Below are 25,273 nucleotides of genomic sequence, written 5' to 3'. Positions count from 1 at the left end.
CGGCGCAGCGCGCTCACACTGCCCGGGCCAGGCCGAGGCGCGAGGTGTCCGCTAGGGGGCCCTCGCCGCCCAGGTAGCACGCGGAACAGCCGCTAGGCGGCGGCCTCGGAAGCGTTAAGCGCGGGCGCAGCGGCCAGGCGCAGTACGCTGCTCCACCGCCAGGGCGCCGGCACACCGCCCGCTTCTGCCTCGCTATGGCGGAGGGCGGAGAACGTGAACCCGTTCCGGAGTAGCGGCTCTAAGAACCGCTTCCGGTTCCGTGCCGCTCCCCGCCCGCTGCCCCTCCCCTTCCAGGCCTCTGCCCCGGCCTTTCCCCGGCTTCTTCTGGCTCCCCGGCTGGGGCTTCCATGCATGCGATGGTCGGCGCCGGGAGGGGGAGCTCGCGGGTCGATTGTTAGGTACCGCTGTTGTCGCCATCGCAGGCGGGCGGTTTCCGTCTCCTCGCCTTCCCCAACATGGCAGCTGCGACGGGAGGCTGTCGCGGAACTCGCAGGCCGGTGCTGGGGACTCCCCGCGGTAGCGGGGACCGCACCTTGTTTCTCTTCGACCGGCGCCAGGAGCAGGCGGACTCGGACGAGAAAGTGCTCAACTACGGCAAGGACAACTACAGGGGCTTTCGTAGCGCCGTCCGCCAGGTGCTGGGGACAGGCAGGGAGGGCGGGAGAGCGGCGGCGGGGTCACGGCCGCCCCGTTAACGCTGCCCTGGGGGCGGGGTCTGGGGCGGACGAGCAGCGCGGGACGTGGGGAGTGAGGGCTGCCGGCATGTGCCCCAGCCCTGCGTGCCGAGTGAGGGCGCGAGGGGGGCCAGTCTCGGTGGCGCGCATCCATCCCGGCGCCGTTGCGCGGGCGGGGGTAGGAGGTAGAGAGCCTCCGCCACCCGGCCTGGGGCGCTCGGGCCATCGCGCTGCTTTCTCCCATCAAACTTTCCTGCCCGGCCAGGCGGACGGGCGTCGAGGGGGGGACCGCGCCCACGCTCCTGACGGCCGCGGGCATCGTCCCCGGCGGCTGTAGGGCGGCCGCCTGTGTGGTGCGGAGTTGCTCGGTGGGAGCAGCCCCTGGCGGCGGGCGGGAGGGCAGCAGCGGCGCAGGAGCTCCCCCGCGCGGGGAAGCGGCGGCGGTGCGGGGCGGCGATCCGGAGAGCCGGGCTGTCTGAACTTGTGCTGTCCAAGGTGCGGGCGGGAAGCGCCGGTACTTTCCTGGTTTGAGCCCTGTAGCTGCCCCTCGGAAGCCTGAAGGGGGTGGCTGCCGGTCGGACGGTTCGCCTGATTGGGTCTTGGCTGTCTCGATGTCCTTTCGGTTTCGTTATGCAACGCGAGAACTTACCCTGTCTTCAGACCTCTGGGAGGTGGAGATTTCTGCCTGCCTATGTGCTGTTTACTTCAGTTTGCTAGTGATACCAGAAGGCACCACCCACTTTCTGTCGTGGTTTCTTTTTCTGAAGGAGCAGTTAATGCCATAAAACCTGTTAGCTGCCTCCACACGTTTTATGTTGAGGAGCGCACAGGAAAATAATCTGTAAATTGCACACTAATTTAGTCTGATAGCATATTCTGTTTTAGTTTGCTTATCCAGTTTTATTTGCACTTTGTTCTCCAGCATATAAACTCTTGGGGGAAATTGCTTTGTTTGTCATGTGTCTGGGTAATCTTTAATGTAATGGTTTCCTACTGAGATGGAAGCTGTGAGTTATCAAGGTTAGCAGGAGTAGCTGTTACACATGACTATCTCCTCCTTGCACAGTTCTTCTGCCTCAGTGGTCTCCCACTTCAGTGTTCAAAATGGAATGTTCGTACTCTATTAGATGTACTGAATCTGTACTGCCACTACTTCAGGTGCTGCAACTCGGCAGTAATTTGGCTATGGAGTGATAGCACATCCCTTGGTCTGATCAGTGCCCCTAAAGTTCAGAAGGCTAGAAGAAACAAGCAACTGAATGGAATACAGAAATCTGTAGACTTTACTTAGTGTAACATTTAGAGAAGGTAGTGGGTTGGGTTCATGGCCTTCTAACAGCCAACTTCCTCTTTAGTGGAGCATCATCATAGGGGTTCATACCTCCTAGGAGTAATCATAGAATTGTGTGATTCTATGATTCTATGAACCAACTTTCTTTAATGGAGCATTATTATAGGGGTTCATACCTTGTATGAATAATAGTGAGGATTCTGTAATTTCCATCAAGAGTTGTCTTAATGGATCCCATTTCAATTGTACCTACTGGATGGATCACAAGTATACTTTATACTTTCAGTATTCAAAGCAAATACGTTGATTATTATCCCATCTTTGTTTCTTAACTTTGGTAATTAACAGTTTGACTGAGGTTAACACTAATTTTCAATTTGTTACAGTCAAGGAAGTCTTTGTTTTCATGGCTTTTTATATATATGCTGCATGCTCCAGCAACTTCTGTTTCCATGCGTCCTCACAGTGCTCATTAGTTCACAGAGCTTTTGGCATATTTGCAGTCTAGTACAGAAATAAGCCATCATCACAAGATATGATGTATCCTGGGTACAAACAGCCTCAGGGGGTTCTTATCTTACAATGTATTGACACTAGGAAGTTGCTGCTTCAGCACCATTAGGCAGACCGCTCAGATATGCAACGTAGCATATGAAAAGTCTGGTGCTACACAGCAGAATTTGTGTTTGGATTTGGTGCCTGTGAAAGTAAAATCTTCAAGTATGCTTTCTTACCACATCAACACCATAATCCTTGTCAGCAGTCTCGGTGGTTCTTTTGGATTATTAAGGGTAATAGAGTTAGTGCTCTTAAACTTGTGTAGCAAGAACCTCAGATGATCCTTCTCATATAGAAAGCCCTTCTCCAATGCATTGACTGTCTGCAAGTTAGTCAGAGATGCCTCTGTCACAACTAATTTTAGTGTGATGACTCTTCGCACCTTGGAGATTTCTTTATCTTACATATGGCATATCTAACTCTGAAAGCAGGCTAAAACAGATGGTTTGATGTGACCAGTAAATGCTGGTCCAGTGAAAGCTGCACAGGCTAGGGTCCGGGAAGTTTGATGTCACATGTCTTCTACACCAACAGTATACAGATTCTCGTTAGGCTTCTGGTAGAGATTTCTGGCATCTCAGTGCCTCTGGGAGCTTTGTGCATTGTTTGTGTTTCCGTGAGTGTTGTACTCCAAAATGCCAGATTTCTGGCATCTTGAAAGTTGTGACTACTTTCAGGAATAAGGTGAAGGACAGGCTTTCCCCAGTACATGGTGCTGAAAACATGTCAGGGAAATAATGAAAGTTCTGAAAGATCTGTTTAATAAGCTAGTTTTGAATTGTTGAGACTAAGATGAAACGGAATGTTGCATTCACTTCTCTCCACTTAAAGTTATTACAGTGCATGATCAGGTAAACATCACGTACCTAGCCATGCTGTTTTCATGGGTATCCTGTACAGTGGCTCAGGCTCAGCTTTAAAATGACTTCCATTGGCAGTTTGTTGTGTGAATGAATGATTCAAACTTAAACGAGTTCAAACTTAAAATGATTCAAACTTAAATGGTTTAAAACTTAAACAGGGAAAATTTAGATTGGATATAAGGAAGAAGTTCTTTATTGTGAGGGTGGTGAGGCACTGGAATTGGTTGCCCAAGGAAGTTGTGAATGCTCCATCCCTGGTGTTCAGGGCCAGGTTGGACAGAGCCTTGGGTGGCATGGTTTAGTGTGAGGTGTCCCTGCCCATGGCTAGCCCAAGGGGGCTAGAACTAGATGATCTTAAGGTCCTTTCCAACCCTAACTGTTCTATGATTCTGTGATTCTGCTGTAACAGCTATGGTGCACATACGTTTCCCAGTCTGCCAGCTGGGCTGTGGGGGTGGTAATGTCTGACAAGGGTGCCAGAAATACTAAGCCGTTGAAACTATTTCTGCTGTGCACATCTTCCCGTAGTAAAAGAGAATTCCTCTGGATATAACTGGGTACGTAGGAGTCAAAGGAGATTGTAAATTTTGAAAATGAAATTAAACCTGATTGTAGTATGTGATGATTCAGAGTTGGAAATACTTGAATGCCTGAAGCCCTGGTCTTGGGCTGCTACTTCTGGGACTTACAGGGTTTTTTCATAACGCAGAGCGAAGGTGAGCATCTTCCTGTTTGTGTAGCAAAACAGCTGACTTGAGGCAAGAGGTCTGGCTACTCAAGAGGTCAATTTAGGAGAGGATCCATGTTTTCTCTATTAAAAAAAAAAAAAGGACAAAAATTATCCATTATTATTAAAACATTCTTTGTTAATTTTTGAAACTTTTGAGGTTTTTTGAAGCAAGTATTTGATGGCACCATTTTTTGTTTTTTTATTTTTTTACTGTCCCTTAGCAACAAGTTAACACCTGACAGTGTGGTTGGATGTGGCTTTATAAACTTATGAATCAGCTTCTAGTTCTGAATGTGTGTAAGGGGAAAGATTAAAAGATTTTAATTTTTATTTTAAAAGAAGTTGGAGCAGATATAGTCTTCATTTTCTTCCTTGCAGTGATCAGTTGTAAAGCAGAAGCCTCTTAATTAAAAATTATCTGTTAGCTTGATTATTCCACTTGAGCACTGTCGATCATATGTAGAACAGTCATGTCATTTCGGTCCCCAGAACCATGAAATCATAAGGTGAATAAGTAAATTAAATACAAAATTTCATTTCTTCTTAGGTTAGGGATAGACTTGACAGATTTAACACCCATAAATCCATTGGCCTTGATGGGATGCACCCATGGGTGCTGAAGGAGTTGTCAGATGTTGTTGCTCTGCCACTCTCCATCATCTTTGAAATATCACAGAGAATGGGAGAGGTGCCCAGTTGTTGGAGGAAGGCCAGTGTTACTTCCATCTTCAAAAAGGGCAAGACAGAGGATGTGGGAAGCTACCAGTTAGTCTGCCTCACCTCCATCCCTGGAAAGGTGATGGAGCAGGTCATTCTGGAGGTCATCACCAAGCATGTAGAAGAGATGAAGATCATCAGGATTCGTCAGCATGAATTCACCGAAGGTGAATCTTGTGTGATCATCTGATAGCTTTCTATGATGACATGGCAGGATGGGTCAATGAGGAGAGAGCAGTGGATGCTATGTACCTTGACTTCAGCAAGGCTTTTGATACTGTCTCCCTATATAACATCCTTTTGGGTAAACTTAGGAAATGTGGGTTAGGTGGATGGACAGTGAGTTAGATAAAAAGCTGGCTGAATGGCAGAGCTCAGAGGGTCATGGTCCCCAGAGCAGTATCCAGTTTGAGGCCTTTAGTCAGTGGTGTTCCCCAGAGATCAATATTGTATTCAGTCTTATTCAACTTCTTTATCAGTGATCTGGATGAAGGGCTTGAGTGTACCCTCAGCAAGTTTGCTGGTGATGGGAAGCTGGGGAAGTGGCTGATACACCAGAAAGCTGCACTGCCATTCAATGGGACCTTGATAGGCTGGGAAACTGGGCGGAGAGTATCCTAATGAGGTTCAACAAGGACAAGTGCAGAGTACTTCATCTGTGGAGGAAGCACCCCAAATACTAGTACAGGTTGGAGTCTGAGCTACTGGAGAGCAGTGCAGCTGAGAAGGATCTGGGAGTCCCAGTGGATGACAAGTTGACTGTGAGCCAGGAGGGCCAGTAGTACCCTGTGGTGCATTGGAAGGAGTGTGGCCAGCACATCAAGCGAGGTGATCCTCCCCCTCTACTGACCCTGATAAGTGAGGTTATCCTCCCTGGCACTGGCCTGACATCTGACTCTCTGACATCTGGAGTACTGTGTCCAGTTCTGGGCTCCTCAGTACAAGAAGGACAAGGAGCTACTGGAGAGGGTCCAGCAGAGGACCACAAGGATGATCAGGGGTCTGGAGCATCTCCTCTTATGAGGAGAGGTTGCAGGAGCTGGGCCTGTTAAGTCTAGAGAAGAGAAGACTGAGATTATATTCGTTTATGCATAGAAATATCTCAGAGGATGATGCCAGACTCTTTTCAGTGGTGCCCAGTGAGAGGGCAAGGAGCAATGGCTATAAACTAAAACAAAGGAAGTTGCACCTCAACATAAGGAAGAACTCTGTGTTGGCAGAGCACTGGAACAGGCTGCCCAGGGAGGTTGTGGAGCATCCTTCTCTGGAGACATCCAAAATCCACCTGGGTGCCTTCCTGTATAACCTGCTCTAGGTGGCCCTGCCTCAGCAGGGGAGTTGGACTGGATGATCTCCAGAGGACCCTTCCAACCTGAACAATTCTGTGAGTCTTGGGAGTACTATTGCATGTACACCTTCCTCTTCTGTTAGCTGTATGCCCCACTACTTGTCCTGATGTTTAGAGTATAACTGGAAAATACTTACCTGCAGTGAGCAGAATGGAGCTAAACTTTGTTGGCAGTAGTCGTAGATCTCTTGCTTACGTTGTCCCGGTACGCAGTGAAGCTGGAACACTTCAGTTGGTGGCTAAGCTGGCAGGAATCCTTCCAGGCATTTACAGAGAGGTCATGCTGCTTTTAAAGCAGAAAGGTATCTGTGCTGAAAACTGCATAGAAGTTTTGTGATACGCATCCTCAAGCTAAGGGACAAAAAAGGCATTCATTAAAAGGGAGTATGAAGAAGAAGCATAGATGTGATGGAAACTAAAAAATATGTTTGGGTTTGGGAGGGGTTTTTATGACTATTTGCTTACCAAAGCCTAATAAATAATGTATAATGAAATTATTTGTGATCAGTGAAAATATATTAGCAACTTCTGCTGTTCATATCATCAGAGGGTAACTCTTAAATGTATTTAAAAAGTTTTAAGATGTTGTTCTAATAAATTTGCTCAAGAAAAGTACTTCTTAATGGTGAAATCTATTCATCTTATAATAATTATATTTTTGTACTATAAAACCTATGTTCATTTTTTCAAGATCCTGTGTAATCAGAAACTAAAAATAGATGTATATTAAGCATAATAGGCACACACAAACCAGTTTTTCCTTCATTTTTAAAGAAACTGTTGATGCTGTTAAGATATGTAAAAAATGCAACAATATTACGAGTTTTTTCGAAAACTGTCATATTTCAGGCTTTACTGAAATGCTTGTGCATTAGCAACTTTGCCACTGACGTTTCAGTGGGAAGAAGGATGCAGTTTGCATACCTTTGTGCGCTTGGGTACTGCCTTACTGTGTGTTGACTTACTGGAAAGATGTGTGGCTTTTAAGTTCGTGCACAAATTTGAGTGCTGTCATGTACAGAGTATTTGCATTGCTTTAGCGTTAGTTTTCCAGGTGTAGCTTCTTAGATGTGACAAAGTTATGTTTTTGCTTTTGAAGAGTGGCTTTTGAATTCTTGTTACTTTAAAAAGTGATGTCATACAAAGTATTTTCATAGTGGAAGCTGTATGAAGTCAATGTCCAAATTTTGGTTGATAGCTGCACAAATATTAATATTTGTGATTTTGCTATTAGACACAAAGGCTTGTGAAGGTCTAATGAAAGTTACTATATTTGAGTAGACTCTGAGGAAGTCTAGTAATGACAGAATGCTCTTTGCATAAATTCTTTCCACTTGTCAAATCTTGTAAGTCGTGTATCAGCTGAACTTCTGAAAGTAGTGAAACTTTCAACTAGAACAGAGAACAAGGCACTTCAATTTCTGCAAATGCAGTCTTCTGTAATTCACTCTTTAGATAAAGGTAACTTCATCAGTAAAGGATAGTTGGAAATATTTCAGAACACTACAGTTCACTGCTGATTCTGTCTGTAGGTTGCATCTAGTGACCATCTGCTCAGAAGACAGGGGCTACTGGGTGTTCCTGTATTTCCATAATATGTAACTCTTTGCATTGAGCTCCAAGAAGTGTTTAGAAATAATTTTTTTTTTTTTTTTTGAATGCAACTGCTTTTCTAGAGAATTTTGGATGCCCTTTCTTTTGGTGTTAAAGGATAATACATGTTTGTATTCTGACATTGTGAAAGCTCATTCAGATTATGATTAAAGATTATTGTTCTGCTATCATAAGGGCTCAGTACCATGTCCTCAGCAGCAGTCTGTTGTCATGATAAGACTAGCTGACCCAACAGTGAACTGGAAAAGCTTATTTGATCGTGACTCTTACGAGTTGCATACAGTTGGTTCTCAGCTGCTTCCAGCAAAGTCTTTGTCTCCACTTAATCTGTTTATATCTTAAATTTTGTATTTGCTAACTTGTATGAATGACCTTAATAATATCTAGTTCTGTGAATAATTGAAAGAGGTGATACAAATATCTCAGTATCCATAAGTACTATTGACACTTCCTGGTTTGAAAATCTCTGATTTGAGAATAAAATAATTTTCCATAAATGTGTTTTATAGTTTTATCCATAGAATCACAGAATAGTTTGGGTTGGAAAGGACCTTAAGGTCATTCAGTTCCAAGCACCTCCCATGGGCAGGGGCACCTCACACTAGACTAAGTCACCCAAGGCTCTGTCTAACTTGGCTTTGAACACTGCCAGGGATTCACAGTTTTCCTGGACAACCCATTCCATTGCCTCGCTGCCCTCACAGTAAAGAACTTCCTCCTTATATCCAATCTAAACTTCCCCTGTTTACATTTTAACCTGTTACCCCTTGTCCTACTACAGTCACTAGGACATCACTACAGTCCCTAATGAATAGTCCTTTCCCAGCACCCTTGTAAGGCCCCCTTCAGATACTGGAAGGCTGCTATGAGGTCTCCACGCAGCCTTCTCTTCTCCAGGCTGAACAGCCCCAGCTTTCTGAGCCTGTCTTCATACTGGAGGTGCTCCAGTCCCCCGATCATCCTTGTGGCCCTCCTCGGGACTTGTTCCAACAGTTCCATGTCCTTTTTATACTGAGGACACCAGAACTGCACGCAATACTCCAAGTGAAGCCTCATGAGAGCAGAGTAGAGGGGCAGGATCACCTCCTTAGACCTGCTGGTCACACTCCTTTTGATGCAGCCCAGGATACGATTGGCTTTCTGGGCTGCAAGCACACACTGAAGCTGGTTCATGTTCATTTTCTCATCAACCAACACCCCCAAGTCCTTCTCTGCAGGGCTGCTCTCAATCTCTTCTCTGCCCAACCTGTAGCTGTGTCTGGGATTGCTCCGATCCAGGTGTAGGACCTTGCACTTGTCATGGTTAAACTTCATGAGGTTGGTATCAGCCCAGCTCACAAGCGTGTCAAGGTCCCTCTCGATGGCATTCCTTCCCTCCAGTGTATCAACTGAACCACACAGCTTGGTGTCATCGGCAGACTTGCTGAGGGCACACTCAATCCCACTGTCCATGTCCCCAAGAAAGATGTTGAACAAGATCAGTACCAATACCCATCCCTGAGGGACACCACTCGTTGCTGGTCTCCATGTGAACATTGAGCTGTTTACTACAACACTGTGCACGCAGCCATCCAGCCAATTCTTTGTCCCGGTGGTGGTCCATCTATCAGATATGTGTCCGTCCAATTTAGAGACAACGATGTTGTGGGACATGACATGAAAGTGGTATTTTCAAACTGAGAAATTTTCTAAGTTTGCCGAAGTTTATAAAGGTTGCAGCCTCTTAAATTCAGACATAGCCAAGAAAAAGAGCTTATCTGCAGTTAGGACTGCCATACTTGGTCCATGAACGTGCTCAGGAACTTATCTCTAAATGACATGGAATGGACCTGCTGCCTGTAGATAACCATAATGCTTAAGTCACCAGGGGAAAGGCAGGTGTAGTCTGCGAGGCTGTTGCAGTTGGCTTAGTTAAGGCTCACTCCTGGAATCCAGGAGAGAGCTGGAACGATGAGGCTGCCCCTGCTCAGTTAGCAGGCTGCAGTCTTGTGCAGGCACTTCATGTGCAGGCATCCTAACCAACTTCTTTCTGCCTTTAAAGTAAACGCTGCACTGTATATAAGGTTTTGGGAGCAGAAGAGCTTTCTTGGAGGTAGAGAAAACAGGGAAGCTGTAATTATACCTGGAGGGAAAAGATGCTTATCTGTGCTTTCAGAAGTAAAACTCTGTAATAACTGCTAAACTTGAATGGCATAGTGGGAGGTTAGGTTTATAGTATCCAGATTTTTTGCTACTTATTTTCCTTGCGCTGAGTATTCATTTATTTTTTTTTTTTTTCCCTGCATGGGTTTGTGATGTAGAAATGTGTGTACTGTGAAAGGCTAAGTTGAAGAGATATGACCATAAAAGAGTTAAAAAGTAATAATTACTCCAGATCTCTAAGCCTGGCCATCAATGTCTTAATGTCATCTTCGTTTGTTTCACTTGTACCAGGTGCTGTGAGAAACTTAACGATTTTGCTGATGGGTACTAACTATCTTTAACATAGTTGCAACTAGGGAGAAGGGAACTGAAAGAATGAAAGCAGGCTTCTAACAAAAGCTTAAGCAGTGTGTTAAGAATAATTTTGTGAGTCTGAAAGCAAGGGATGGAAAGAAAAGAGGTATGGGAAATGATGAGGGCAAGCTGCTTTGGGAATGCAAGAGCTTCAGGGAAGAATCTGACTGAATGTGCAGAAAGCACCTGTAGGAGTCACGACTGCAGGACTGACAGGGTTGTTGGAGTCAAACAGGATTTGAGTTGGCTTTTAATTGAGTTTCAAAGACCTGGAAAGGCAGGAGAAAATACAGGTATTTAGTTTATCATTTTAAGAAAGAGATTAGTTAGGATGGATGTAGAGGCATATGAGTCTATGTAGAAAACAGGATAGAAAGTCCAAAGCTACAGAAATATGTTCAAAAGTTGGAGGCAGCAGTGCAGCCATGATCATTTAGGTTCAGAAGAGTACAGTTCAGTGGTTTAATGGTAAAGAATTTTCTAAAAGAAATCTCGATATTTTTTTCCTTTTTTCTGTTTGTTTGTTTGTTTGTTAATGTATGATACACTTGAAGAGCAGAAACATTAGTGTGTATCCAACATTAAGAAATATTTGGTTGGTTTAATGTCTCAAAAGGGTGAAATTAAATATGGAACACCCTCTAGATCGTGGCTATTGCTGTTGTAGTTGCTGTTTTAGTTGCATAGTCTGTAATAGAGCTGTTCAGTCTTGTTTCTCGGCCTTCAAGGTGATTACCGGTAAGACAGTTCCTCCTGCTGAAAATTTCTGTTGCTCATTAGAATGTATTTTAGGCAGGTAAAAATCCAAACTACTTGAGTGCAGACAGTTTTAGCTAAGTTGATAAAGCAAATGAAGTTAAGTTCTGGAATTAAATTATGTTGTGAATTAATATGGGAAAAATGTTTGGTCACTTCCCAGTAGCGTGTGGCAAAGACCACTAGTTTACTTTGTGGATTCTATTTATTTGAGTATTTTACGGAGTCTTTAGTTATCATAACTGAATAACCTGCAAATTTTGTAGGCATTTGGCATAGCTGATGATGAAAACTTTGTTATCACCACAACGAGCAGGAAGGAAATTACAGAAGACAACTTCAGTAAGTATCTAAGATAGGAAGATAAATACAGCTATTTCTTCTATTCATTGCAAAGACTGCATGGTGATTATTTATACTCTGTGACATGCAATAATTAATTGGAAACGTAAATCCTATAGTAGTTTGCCAAGAATTGTTACAAAATTGAGTTTCACAAACCAGATTTTAACAACTACTCATTAGTATGATGACAGTTATACAAGGTGATCTTCAGTCTTTTGTCACAAGTTCTGTAAATGGTATGAAAAAATATCATGTAAATAGCTATTGCCTGAGAAAAACTTGCATTAGTAAACTTGGAAAAGTGAAAGGATTTTAAATTACATGCTGCTGCTAGGATGCTGAGCAGTCAATGCCTAAGAAAATACAGAGAGCACCTGTGGCTAAAACTGTACTAGTTTTGAGAGCAGAAGTTGCCAGGTGCAGTGCTCTTCAATATACTTTGTATTTCATCTTCTCTGCAGGTGAACTTGTTGAAGATGGAATTACTTTATATTTGCTACAGTCAGTTGATCAGATGCTGCTTTCGGCAACCAAGGAGCGAATTGACTTCCTGCCCCACTACGATACCCTTGTCAAAAGTGGCATGTACGAGTACTATGCCAGTGAAGGGCAAAATCCTTTGCGTAAGTCCTTGCCAAAATAATCTTGTGTAAATTATGTTTATATGTTATATTACCCAGGGATTTTGTATCCAGGTCACATCAGCCTTCCACAGATGAATATACTGCCTTTTGCAGTGTGGCTTGAATGTAAAATGTAGTAGCATCTTTGATAGGTTTGTGTTCCAGAAGTATTGGAACAGGAGGAAAGTAATTGAAACAGGAGAAGAAAAGATTTTGATTATGTCTGTCAATGTCTGTGGGCCTAGGTAACAAAGTTTCTTGACAACTTGCTCTATTTTTTAAGTATTTGAAACTTTTGTTTGGGTCCATCTGGCAGTATCATCCACATAGATTTTCTGTTTTCTCTCCCTGCAAACTTTTGCCCAAAAGCCGAAGCATATTTATTTATGAGACAGAAAAATGATTTAAATATAGGATGTCAGTGTTGTCTTTTGAAGTCTTGTTTTTTTAGTATTAAAGCAAACTTTACTACTACTAAGGGAAAAGTAAACTTTCTTACATTTTCCTCTATCATATTACTGCTAAAGCAGCTTTGTTAGGGTGCTTTAAATCATTCTCTGTAAAAGAGAGTGAACAAGCTTCAGGTGTTTGTGAGAAACTTTTCACATGCATTTAAGTCAACTCTTGCTCTTACCTGTACTCTGTAGTAGTTGACATAGGGAAAAGGATGATTCCTGCTCCAAGTGTACTGCATGTGTTCATATTGCTACTCCAAAAATCTTTAAAATGTTCCAAAAGTTCTGGTACTACTTCTTGTCATAACTCTTCAATCCCAAAGACACTACAGTGATCAAGATTATGAACAGAATAACCTTTAAATCTACTTCTGTAATGACATTACTGGCATATTTTTTCCTCATGTGCTACTAAATCTCACCTTTGAGACCCTAGTAGAGTAATTGTGAAATTCTGCAACACATTCATAATTCACATTTGCAGAACAGCTATATTACTGTCTACTTTTGTTTATTATGCACTGGAATTGACTTGTTAGAGCAAATAGCAATTTTTGAGCATGTGTAAGTGCACTGCAGCTGATGCTCCTTTTTTAAAACATCTCTTAAGGACATGCCTAACCAGTTTCAGGTGTTGATGGGGAGTCACTGTTCTTTGGTATGGAATAGTAGGGATAGATGACATAACTGGTGCTCAGCTCGTGTTGTTAGCAGTGAAGAAGTTTGCAAAGGATCAGAGAACTGTTTTTATACTTCAGAAACAACTTGAGGGAAAATGACAAATACTTCAGTATTGCTGTATGATACTAATACACAAGGGATGGCCAGTGTGATTTGCGCTGTAGCATTCTGAGGAACGTTGCAAATGAAACTTTTATCAGAGACTGAATGGAAATATCTATTCACTAGGGCTGATCAGTTGGAGTAAATTACTCCAAACTTAATGTATTTTTCTAAATTGGTGCCATTGTCCTAATTTAAATGCAGTTTTTCACTAAAGTTAAGTAGTCCTAACTTTAGATAAGGGCTCCAAGTATTTTTAATGTTTAGAGACACAAACTTGTGTGAGTAGTTTGTCTGGCTGTTTCTGGTGTGTATTGCCATGTAACTGATAAAATTTGGGTTGTAGTTACGATTCACTAAATTGTTCAACCATTTTTACAATTTTCTTTGTGTTCTTTTTGTAAACAAATAACTTTGTAATTTGGAAGTTGTTCAACGTATCCATTTAGTTTTTTTCAACGAGTTCATTCTTAATATTTTTTACAAGTCAGAGTCAGTTTTTTACGTGCTTGACACTTTCATATGAATCAAATTCATTCCTAATCATGGAAAAGAAGTTTGTCTTATAGTAAGGAGCCTGTTAGTTCATCACTGTTCATACAAACTTCCAGTAGTTGTGTTCTTATATCAACAGGTTCAATGATGAAACAAATCATAATGGTATATGTGCACATTGTTTTGGTTTGGTTGTTTCTCTTTTAAGTCGAGATGTGATATAATTTTGATGGTTCTGATAGTGCTTAGCTCTTGTCTGTATTTTGGGAATTGCTCAAAAGAAACTAAGAAACTACTCTGTGTGTGCCTGTTTTCTGAGTGCTGCCTTTTGAGAACAAGATTTTCATAGGTTTATTTTTCTTCAATTTCTTTAGCATTTGCCCTTGCTGAATTGATTGACAATTCTCTGTCAGCTACGTCCCGAAATACTGATATTCGGAGCATACAGATAAAATTGGTAAGATAGAAATATGCTACTTTCTTCAGGTATAGTTTGCATTATCTTTTCTTTCTGGTGCTCCTTGGATTTTGTTTATTGTTTCTTTTCCCCCCAAAACAGTTATTTGATGAATCCCAAGGAAAATCAGCTGTTGCTGTGATTGATAATGGAAGAGGAATGACTTCTAAACAGCTTAACAACTGGGCTGTGTATAGGTTGTCAAAGTTTACAAGACAAGGTGACTTCGAAAGGTTAGAAAGTTTTGATCATTTTTACAGCAACTGGCAAACTCTGTGAAGGTTCACAGAACATAATTTTTAAGATGCACCTCTGTAACAACAGCTAAAATCTGTCATTCTGTGATTACAAATAAATAGACACCTACTTTTTGTAGGTAGGAAATAGAGAAGCTTCATAACACAAAACTGCTCTTATGATACTGCGAGAATGTTTGGGTTTTTTGAATTCTTGTGGCTTTTTCTGCGCTGTCTTTGACTTGCCTACATACGCTTACGCACATTCTGTGCAGAGGTTTTTTTGTAGTTTATTCATTTATTACCTGAAAGCCTTTTAGTAGTTCATTAAGTAATGCATTTAATGTCTGTTATGCTACTTGACTGATGGATACAGAGATTTTGTTTAGGGTTTTTTTTGTTCATTTGGGATGTTTTTTGGTGGTTTTTGTTTTGTTTTGTATCTTAGTTGTGTATTGTTTAATGTAATATTATACCTGAAGATGATTAATTTTTGAAGGAGTTCTTTTGAAATGGTCTGTATTTAAAGAAGAAAGTGGAGGTTTATGGTGGGTTTTGCTACCTAGACAAATTAATTGTACAAATTTCAGTCTGTTCTTAAGAGATCTTCCATCTGCACAGCCAGGTTTAACCTTAGTGTACAAAATTCCAGAAAAGCAGTTGTGTCCAGTTCTTGAACTTTAGTCACTGTTTTAAATACTTTAAATCTAGGACAGTCAGTGTCAAGATGAGGATCACAGCCTAGACACATATGCATGTAACTAATTTGTCTATGAGAAACTAGAGTAAAAAGTAATGGGGCAAAGGGAAGTGGTAGTATAGCTGAGGGGCTTTTTGCCTTGGAAGCATCCTCAAATAGAACCACTAATAGCTATCAAACAACTGGAGATAATGGCATAGTGATCCTGGGTCATCTAGTCACTTGTAAAAAAAATCAGAGCTTTTTAAAATTGCTGTAGGTGAATTTAGTAACAGTAAAAATGTATAGTATTTTTAAGCTACAGGTTTAAACAGTGTGTTGATACCATTAGTGGGAGCATAGCTGTAAATTATACCAGGATACCATCTACACCATGTTTTCATTTGGGACTGCTACGATTTAAAAACAGATATTTGTCCTACTGTTTGGTTAAACTAGGTAAGACTTGTTTGTCTATCAAAGCTGACTTAAAAGACATGGAGTTTAATTGCTGATGGTGTATGTAGTCTTTCCAGTAATGGTTGGCATTATTTCCCATTTTGGCTCAGAAGTATTTCTGTGAAAGGATGATGTCAGAAAGATGAGCTTTCTGTTTTGTAAACCATTTTCTTTTGCAGCAGCTTTGCATTATCTTGCCATGGTCAAAGGGAGAGCATTGAGGGATTTGCCTTTTTACCTTCTACTATTAAAACTCTGCATAATTACTGTACTTGTCACACAGACCTGTTGACTGTGTCCCTGTTGCAGAGTTGTCACTGGAAAACAGTTTTCATAGTAATAGTTTATTTTTCTGTCAAATTCTACCAGCCATATATTTTCCTCTCTTTCATCTGAACTTCAGTGTAAAAAGACTGTACATAGATAGTAATAAGCAAAAGAGTCAGATGAAAAAGTTGAACTTGTATGACTGAATAAGATCTGGTTTGGTAGAAGGATACAAATGTCTCATAAGATAACATGGGAAACGAGTTTGTCAGTCACCATCCTTTTAAAAAAGAGCACATCAACAATTTTAGGCACATCTATTTAAGTGTTGCAACTATAATAGGTCTAACATGGAGGTTTTTTTTAACAGTGACTATAAGAAAAAGTTAATACAAGCTGTTTAAATCACAAGTTTGGGGTTTTTTTAATTACTTTTTCTTTTTTTTTTTTGAGAAAACGTATTAAACGCACTTTTACTCTTAGTGATCATTCAGGTTATGTGCGCCCTTTGCCAGTGCCTCGTAGTTTGAATAGTGACATCTCATATTTTGGAGTTGGAGGCAAGCAAGCAGTGTTCTTCATTGGACAGTCTGCCAGAGTAAGTAAATGTCAATCTTCATTTTAAAGCATTTTTACATGATCATACTGTCCTAGCATTTAATCACAGACTTAAACTATTTTATGTTAACTTTAAATCTTATTTTGATTTTAAATGCTGTTTCTTTAATACAATCAGATGATAAGCAAACCTGCAGAGTCTCAGGATGTTCATGAACTTGTCCTTTCTAAAGAGGATTTTGAAAAGAAGGAGAAAAACAAAGAAGCAATATATAGCGGATACATTCAAAACAGAAAGGTAAATGGCTTTCCTACTTTCTGTTTTTTAATTGAAAGCATTTCCCAGGTTAACATGGTTTCACTTTGTAATATTCTTGTACTACCTGTCTAGGAGTATCTTTGTCTTACTGAATCATTTGCAAATGTAAAGTACAAAAGGAAGCAACGGGACACTTGAGTAAACTATATCATTAGGCTTTATTTGTATGTTATTCTTTTTTCAGTTTGAAGGGCAGTGTAGAGTCTTGCATCTGCGGAAGAGCAACCCCATGTATGAGTACAGATTGGGGGTTGACCTGCTGGAAAGTAGTGAAGGGGAAAGGGACCTGGGGGTCCTGGTGGATAGGAGGACGACCATGAGCTAGCAATGTGCCTTTGTGGCCAAGAAGGTCAATGGCATCCTGGGGTGTATTAGAAGGGGTGTGGTTAGTAGGTCAAGATAGGTTCTTCTCCCCCTCTGTTCTGCCTTGGTGATGCCGCATCTGGAATATTGTGTCCAGTTCTGGGCCCCTCAGTTCAAGAAGGACAGGGAATTGCTTGAAAGAGTCTAGCGCAGAGCCACAAAGATGATTAAGGGAGTGGCACATCTCCCTTATGAGGAGAGGCTGAGGGAGCTGGGTCTCTTCAGCTTGGAGAAGAGGAGACTGAGGGGTGACCTCATCAATGTTTACAAATATGTAAAGGGTGAGTGTCAGGATGATGGAGCTAGGTTTTTTTCAGTGACGTCTAGTGATAGGACAAGGAGCAATGGGTGTAAACTGGAGCATAGGAGGTTCCATGTGAACATCAGGAAAAACTTTTTTACTGTGAGAGTGACAGAGCACTGGAACAGATTGCCCAGGGGGGTTGTGGAGTCTCCTGCGTTGGAGATATTCAAGGCCCACCTGGACAAGTTCCTGGGTGATGCACTCTAGGTTAACCTGCTCTTGCAGGGGGGGGTTGGACTAGATGATCTTTTGAGGTCCCTTCCAACCCTTGAGATTCTGTGATTCTGTGACAGAAATGCCATATAATTTCATGTATCAGGTTAAGAAAAATACTCTAAAATGCATTTCTAACAACAGCAACTGTTTTTTCATGTGTTAAACCTAAAGAAAAATGTCTGTTCTGTGAATTAGTAAGGAATAAATTAGAGAAACAAACTGTGCTTATGTAGAAGAACTAACTGGCATACTGGAGAAAGTCCAGCCAGATCAACAAAACCCAGATGTTTTACAAAACTTCACTAATTTTGTAAAAGAAATGAACTGTTTAGTTTAAACAAAAATTAACAGTCCCAGTTGTTTTCATGAAGAATAAAAGGTTAAGTGAAAAGCTGTAAAATAAGGAAGAAGACTGAAAAGAACTGTCCTTTGGACATTTTTGAGCAAGGAGATAAAGTCAAAGATACAGCAAAAAGTGCAGATGGGAACCTGAGTGGGTGCTGTGTATGATAAGGTAATCAGACCTTTATTATAGGTCATATCTTGTGGATAATATCAGTGTTCTTGGCTTTTTGTATGGGTAAGAAAGGAACAGGTGGTAAAATAAGGTTTTTATCATGCCAGTCTTAGGTCAGTGACTTGTGACAAAGAGTGAATCATCAGAAATATATGAGTTTTATTTTTAATAATTACAGAGATGGGAAGGTAGAGATGGTAGAGAAGGTAATAGAGATGGCAGAGAAGGTAACAGAGATGGGAACAGAGATGGTAGAGAAAGTAATAGAGATGGGAAGGTAGAGTCACAGAATTAGAAACTGAAAATAAAAGCGGACAAAATATTGGGGTTTATGTAGAGGGCACAAATGCTTTCTCTCCACATTTGATATTATAAAAGGAGAATGGGATATAGAAAAGTAGAAAATAAGCTAACACATTAGCCAGAGGAAACTGGCTGAATGAGGCGCATAGCTACTACTAAAGAATTTAAGGAAGTGGTGCAATCATTTGTTTGAAAAGATGTGGTAATAATATAAAATGAAAGTTAAGCTGACACAGTTTAAAAAGACCTAACTAATTGCATGCAAAGTTCTATTAGAGGTAACAAATAACTTGTAAATATCCAAGAGGGAAGAGATGATGTGAAGTACTCAAGTAATAGAATTGAAGTGGAGATAATGAATAGACAACTTGAGTCTAGGAAATTTTTGCAAATCATGGAAATAGCCAGGCCATATCAATATGAAATTAAATATGTGAATTTTTCTCTTTATTGTATTGAAAAATGTCCTGCAGTGCACATGGGTATCACACAGTGCCACATTAAACATGATAAATACATTTCTAGACTGAGCACTTCAAATGCAGTGATGAAAGTGACTTGAAAATGGACTTGATCAGGGGTGTCAGATTCTTAGTTTGATTTTAATTTGTAAGCTTTTATTTCAAGCTTTAATCCTTGTAGTACTTGGCATCATGTGTTCTGTATTATTTTCATGTTGTGGGTTGTTTTAATCCCTTTCAAAGCTGGTGGGAATTCAGAAATTCAGTTTACATTCCTGCTCTTGTTATTTTATTTTTTGTAGCCATCTGACTCTACTCATATCACAAGTGATGATGAAAGATTTCTTCATAATCTAATATCAGAAGAAAGGGATAAAGAGAGTTTCACAGCAGTTGTCATTACAGGTGTACAGCCAGATCACATGCAGTACTTGAAAAACTACTTTCACCTTTGGACAAGGCAGCTGGCGTAAGTTGGTGATTTTAAAGATCTGATTTAAAAGTGGACTACTAACAAAGTCAGATAATGGTGAATTATTTGCTTTTTGTATTTGGCCATTGGATTTATTCCTGTTAAGGCTCTTGATATATATCTATCTATATGTATATTGATATATATCTATCTATATGTGTATTGATATATATGTATATTGATATATATCTATCTATATGTATATTGACAGATATATATATCTCTCTCAATTTTATTTTTTTTTTGATGCCACAATTAGTCTTCCTAGGTAACTGGTTTTACAGAAACTGAATGGGGGCCCCCCATCTAAATAAACATCAGCTTCAGTGTCACGTTGTTGTTATAATCATATCCAATTTAATGATAATGTAAAAATTACACCTCTGATTATTAATATATTAATATTACTATTACTATTAATATTTATTAATAGTGGAGCTGCACTCCTAACCTTGATATCTAGTTTTGTTTGTATTTACAGGGTTTGAGTTGGGTTTAGTTTTGTTTTTAAACAATAACAAAAAAGCTGCTGCCTCATCTCAGTTTAAGAGGAAGAACAATATATGATACTGTCCACTCAATACTAAAGTAGTATCACCAGCAGGCTTGCAGAGCCTGGAGGTATCTGTGATATCTGTGAATTGTGTGGGATTATCTGTTAAGATCATCTGTCAGTGTAAACTGAACTATGACGTCATAGCCTAATGTTAAAATCTGGCAAACCATAGACCTTTATTTTCAAGATCTAATTTTGCTTTGCTGTTACCTGCAATCTAATAATAATAGATAATATGAGAATTAATGTAAGAATTGGATAATACCTTATTATGTGAAAAGTAATTCAGTGTTACATGTAAGAACTTGTGGCTGAAACCCTTTTTGACCTCATGAAAATATAGGGGTACATCTACATTGGTAGATAACTTGGGTCCCTTAGGTCTTAGTTATCTAAGATACCTTAGATAACACACACCTAAGAAGATGGTGAACACCCTCTTAGGTGTGTGTTATTTCATTCCAGTGATCTCTTGAAGGGAAAGAAATGCCTCTGAGATGAAACCCAGATTCAATTACACAAGTATGTGCCTCATAGCTATTACAGTAAAACCAATCAGGTTTAGCTTCCCAGTGATACACAGTCCTGCATCACTATTTCAGTGTAATGGCCTTTTTCACCTCAAACACCTCCACATAGCTTTCTGCCACACCTTGTGCCATACTTGCATTCCAGTTTTATTCTGTTTTAATGGCATACGGCACATCCCTCATATTGTTTCATATGCTTTGAAGTGGAGGGAAGGGAGATGAACCCCCAAAATAATTATGTTTTAAGGTCATGAGAGCACCATTTGAAGTCTGGAAGAAATGCAGACAAAATGCTAATCAGTTTGAACGTACCAGTCTGCTCTGCTCTGAAGTCCTGTGCCAATGAGACCACAAGGAGCTTTTGTCTGGGAACCAAGATTTCTCCTTGGGGTGCATTCTGTTCACTTCTGGATTTTAGAAGCAAAGCAGTTATAAACATTTGCTGATGCATGTAACATCCTTCATTCATTTAGTCCCATTGACTTGTGTAATCTCCTTTATCTGAAAATCACCTGAGTTGGGTTTAAGAACTCGGTCTTTGACGTTAGAAGAATTAACTAGGCTGCTGAAAAGTTGAAGTGAATGGATTTAAACTCCTCAGTTTTCTCAAACTTCATATTTCTGTGGGAATAATTAATCTTATCTGACCACGTAGATTTGGGGAGTTTTTAAATAGGGTATCCTTATTTTTTATAAATTACTTGTTTGTTAAATGTTTCTGTTATGATTAAATGATCAATACAAACCTGATATTGGAAACAATATGTGGAAAGCTTTTTGGCTATATTTCTTTTTCATCTCCAGAGTGCAGAACAAATTACAGTAGTTTTATTAGTTTGCACTTTGAGGTAAAGGATCTGTAGCAGTGTAACAATTATAATTTTTTTTTCACTTACATATATCATTTTCCAATTTATAATGTTCATAGATTAAAAAAAAAATATCCTAATATGATTCTGCATGAAAGAGATGAGAGTTGAAAGGAGTAAAAAGGCTTCATACCCTTTAGTAAATCTTCTGTGCCAGATATACATGTTCTCATAGAGTTGATTTGTAACAATGCAGTGAAGCAGTTATATTTTAATAAAAATATGGTTTATTTAGATTTTTGAAAGTAATAATGTGCAAATTTTTTAATTTTACTTCTTGAAATTTATTTTTCATTTTTATTTCAGACACATCTATCACTATTATATCCATGGACCAAAAGGAAACGAAACTTATGCTGCAACAAAAGACATAAGCCCTTTCAACAACATTGACATTCAGGTAGGAGCTTATATACTTATTAGTCAGATTTTTTTTGATGGCAACTTACTTTATATTGTGCCTGTTTGTCTTTAAACATGCATTTTGAACTACAGCATTGAACGATACTTATGTAATTTAATTTTTGAAAAGTAATACTACTTATCATTGCAGTATAGAAACTAAGTCATTTTGCTAACAGTTAAGGTAAATGTCACAAATGCTAGTTACTGTAGGTTTTTTGGTCAACTTGTTTTATATTTTTCCAGATTTCAATGTTTGAAAAAGGAAAAGTACCGAAGATTGTCAATCTTAGGGAGATCAAAGATGACATGCAGACATTGTATATAAATACTGCAGCAGACAGTTTTGAGTTTAAGGCACATTTTGAAGGAGACGGTATAGTGGAAGGCATCATCCGATATCATCCCTTCCTGTATGATAAAGAAACATACCCTGATGATCCATGTTTTCCATCAAGTGAGTGACATATTTTGCTGCTCATCAATCCTATAATAGGCAATCCTACTACTATAACTGTTTTAATGAAATAAAAATAATGGTGTTCAATCCCTGTTTAAATTTTTTCCTTAACTTTCCTTAGTTTTTCTGCTTGGCATTTCTTAAATAGGAAAAAAAAATAATCCTAATATTATATATAGCTTAACTTGATATCAAGCGTACTGCTACTCTGCCTGTCTTAATAAGTGTAGATTGTTGTTAACTTGGACTACACTCAGTTTTGATGATAATATTAGGGGTTTTAAGAAATTTATTCATGGAGACTGTCTTCTTTTTAATCAAGAATTAAATGATGATGATGATGATGAGGAGGAAGATGACTGCATTATAGTAGAAAAGGGTGCCAGAGGAAAAAGGCCTATTTTTGAATGTTTTTGGAATGGAAGGTTAATACCATACACGACTGTGGAAGAGTAAGTGGTAATCTGTTTCTACAATGCAAACCAGTCTGTTTCTGTAATGTAAACCTCTTTATAAAGAAGGGTTTTAATGTCTGTTTTCTTCTGTTTTAAGTTTTGACTGGTGCGCTCCTCCAAAGAAGAGAGGATTGGCACCAATTGAATGCTATAACAGAATTTCTGGTGCATTATTTACCAATGATAAGTTCCAGGTCAGCACAAACAAACTCACTTTCATGGATCTGGAGCTGAAGCTAAAAGATAAGAATACTCTGTTCACGAGAGTCTTCAATGGACAGGTAACCATTCCGTTAGGTATTTCTTGTTGACAAATTTTAATGCATATGATATAGAAACCTTTATACACTGGGCACTTGTTTGTGTCACTGATTACCTGGGTTCTGAACAATTTTCACCTTGAGCACTTTTACAAGACTTTGCAGCAGATACTTCTGTTTTAGTGAGTTTTATTGAATACTGAAATTTTAGTGAGTTTTAGTGAGTACTGAAGTTTAGTTTTACTGAGTACTAAAGCTGACTTACACCTGTAAGAAAAAAATAGAATTCAGTCTGTTTCCTTTTGTTTCCTTAAACAATTACTTTTGTTTTTACATAACAGTTTTTGTGGAAAGACTCTCTTCATATAAGAATATGTGTGCTGGGGGAAACACTTTCTCTGAAGTATAGCTTTCCTAGAATTTCGTAATGCTTCCAAGGAAAATCTGTTTTTGTTTGAGTGCAGTATCTCTGTATTCGTAATTGTTCACACTTCTGGAGTTGACAGGTTTAAATTTTGTAATACATTAACAATATGTATTTATTTTGTAATTTATTTATAGGAGCAGCGAATGAAAATTGACAGAGAATTTGCTTTGTGGCTCAAAGACTGTCATGAAAAATATGACAAACAGATAAAATTCACAGTCTTTAAAGGAGTAACTACACGTACTGACTTACCATCCAAAAGAATGCAGAGCCCTTGGACAACTTATGCTGCAATAGAGTGGGATGGAAAAACATACAAAACCGGACAGCTGGTAAGTTAGTTTTTTTGTAATAAAGCATTTGAACCCTATAAAAGGCAAATACTATGCATTTGATGCAGAAGCAGTGTACTTGTTTTAATTATTGTCTTCTCAGGTGAAAACTGTTAAGACTCTTCCAATATTCTATGGAACTATTGAGAAATTTTTTTTGTATGGAGACCATGATGGGGACATATTTGCTACAGGAGGAGAGGTTCAAATTGCTTTGGTAAGACAGATATAAAAAGGAATCACACAGCTAGTGTGGATGGAATCTTTAAACATAATCCTGGGTCAGATATATTTAAATGACGGTGAAAATTACTGTGGGGGTTTCTTTTGAGAGTCAGCAGTGTAAAAATAATCGAACTACTCAATTCCATTAGTTTTAATGTAAATATAGTAAGATTATCATTCATTGTCAATGACCTTATTTACTTAAATTTGCGTATGAAATAGACTAGCACACTTAGTATCCATCGCATGTTGTGCATCCATTCTTAATCCTTGTGATTTCAGCAAATTTTAGTAGTGTCTTGTGGTGTCACCAGGTAGTTATTTGCTATACTGAATTATGTCTATGCCAACTTGTTTAGTCCCTTCACAGACAGGTATTTCTTATCTGACATACTGTAATCTGACTGTTTATAACTGTACACAATTTTTTGCTTCAGGAACCTCAGACATTGTATGCTGAAATGAAGACTATTCCAATCTCAAAGCTTGACAGAACAGTGTCTGAAAAAGCTGTTAAAAAATACATAGAGGATGAAATGGCAAGGTAAGCTCTAAATTGTAATTACTTACTTGTAGTGTTCCTAATAAGAGTTTCAGGGAAATGGGAAAGCAGTCAGCTGTTTCAGTAGAAACAAAAAAAACTGCGGAACTCAAAATCTGTAAGAAATAGTCTGGTGTCGTCCTCCGCAGAAAAATAGCTTCATGTATATTCTACTAAAGATAAATTACCCTGGTTTTTTAACTCATAGAAAAACTGTTCACTCTTTCTTTTTCACTAGACTTCCTGACAAATTATCAGTAACATGGCCTGAAGGAGATGAGTTATTACCAAATGAAACAAGATTTGCTGGTACACCAATAGGTATATTTTTTTTCTTCCAAGTACAAAAAATTAAAATATCCACTTAAAAACATATTATGCATTCTTGTTGAAAAAAACAAGAATACAGAAATCTCCAATCACTTATAATCCACAGCATATTTTAACAGTGCAGCATTTTTCCTTTTACATACAGGGGCATTGAGAATAGAAATTTTGAACAAAAAAGGCGAAGCGATGCAAAAACTTCCAGGTACAAGCCATGGAGGTTCAAAGAAGCTTCTTGTTGAACTTAAGGTTATTTTACATTGTAAGTATTTCCGTATATTTAACTGATTCTTTACTATTTTAAAAATTGATAGTGGATAATGCTTTTTTTTTGTGTATATATGTATTATATGTTAGAATTTGATAGATGGATATAGCTGTTAATTTTAAGGATGATATCACATCAGAACATATAGCACTCCAGAGCCACATTTCACTTCAATAACAAGTGCTTGATGGTTTAATGCTGTATTATGCTTACATCTTCTATCACATGTAACGAGGGCCTGTCAGTTACAAACTACTTAATA

At 39.3% G+C, this 25,273-nt stretch overlaps 1 protein-coding gene across 1 annotated transcript in view; it reads left to right on the top strand.

Moving 5' to 3' along the window:
- The first annotated feature begins 280 nt into the window (after positions 1-280).
- Positions 281-25,273, top strand: part of SMCHD1 (structural maintenance of chromosomes flexible hinge domain containing 1) — a 71,477-nt gene continuing 46,484 nt past the window's right edge. Inside the window, exons 1-17 of the mRNA XM_061356389.1 lie at positions 281-635; positions 11,314-11,389; positions 11,854-12,015; positions 14,123-14,205; positions 14,308-14,438; positions 16,330-16,444; positions 16,583-16,702; positions 19,190-19,356; positions 21,621-21,714; positions 21,963-22,173; positions 22,499-22,628; positions 22,729-22,912; positions 23,453-23,650; positions 23,754-23,867; positions 24,313-24,419; positions 24,655-24,737; positions 24,892-25,005. Of these exons, the coding sequence (XP_061212373.1) occupies positions 456-635; positions 11,314-11,389; positions 11,854-12,015; positions 14,123-14,205; positions 14,308-14,438; positions 16,330-16,444; positions 16,583-16,702; positions 19,190-19,356; positions 21,621-21,714; positions 21,963-22,173; positions 22,499-22,628; positions 22,729-22,912; positions 23,453-23,650; positions 23,754-23,867; positions 24,313-24,419; positions 24,655-24,737; positions 24,892-25,005 (2,269 nt within the window). The 5' untranslated portion in view covers positions 281-455. The remainder of the gene's footprint in view (positions 636-11,313; positions 11,390-11,853; positions 12,016-14,122; positions 14,206-14,307; positions 14,439-16,329; positions 16,445-16,582; positions 16,703-19,189; positions 19,357-21,620; positions 21,715-21,962; positions 22,174-22,498; positions 22,629-22,728; positions 22,913-23,452; positions 23,651-23,753; positions 23,868-24,312; positions 24,420-24,654; positions 24,738-24,891; positions 25,006-25,273) is intronic.

This window comes from Neopsephotus bourkii, unplaced genomic scaffold (genome assembly GCF_033783945.1).
Source record: "Neopsephotus bourkii isolate Nb327-2 ecotype Australia unplaced genomic scaffold, CSIRO-AGI_Nbou_v1 NB_846, whole genome shotgun sequence".
Lineage (NCBI taxonomy): Eukaryota > Metazoa > Chordata > Aves > Psittaciformes > Psittacidae > Neopsephotus > Neopsephotus bourkii.
This window is presented reverse-complemented; position numbering and strand designations above follow the sequence as displayed.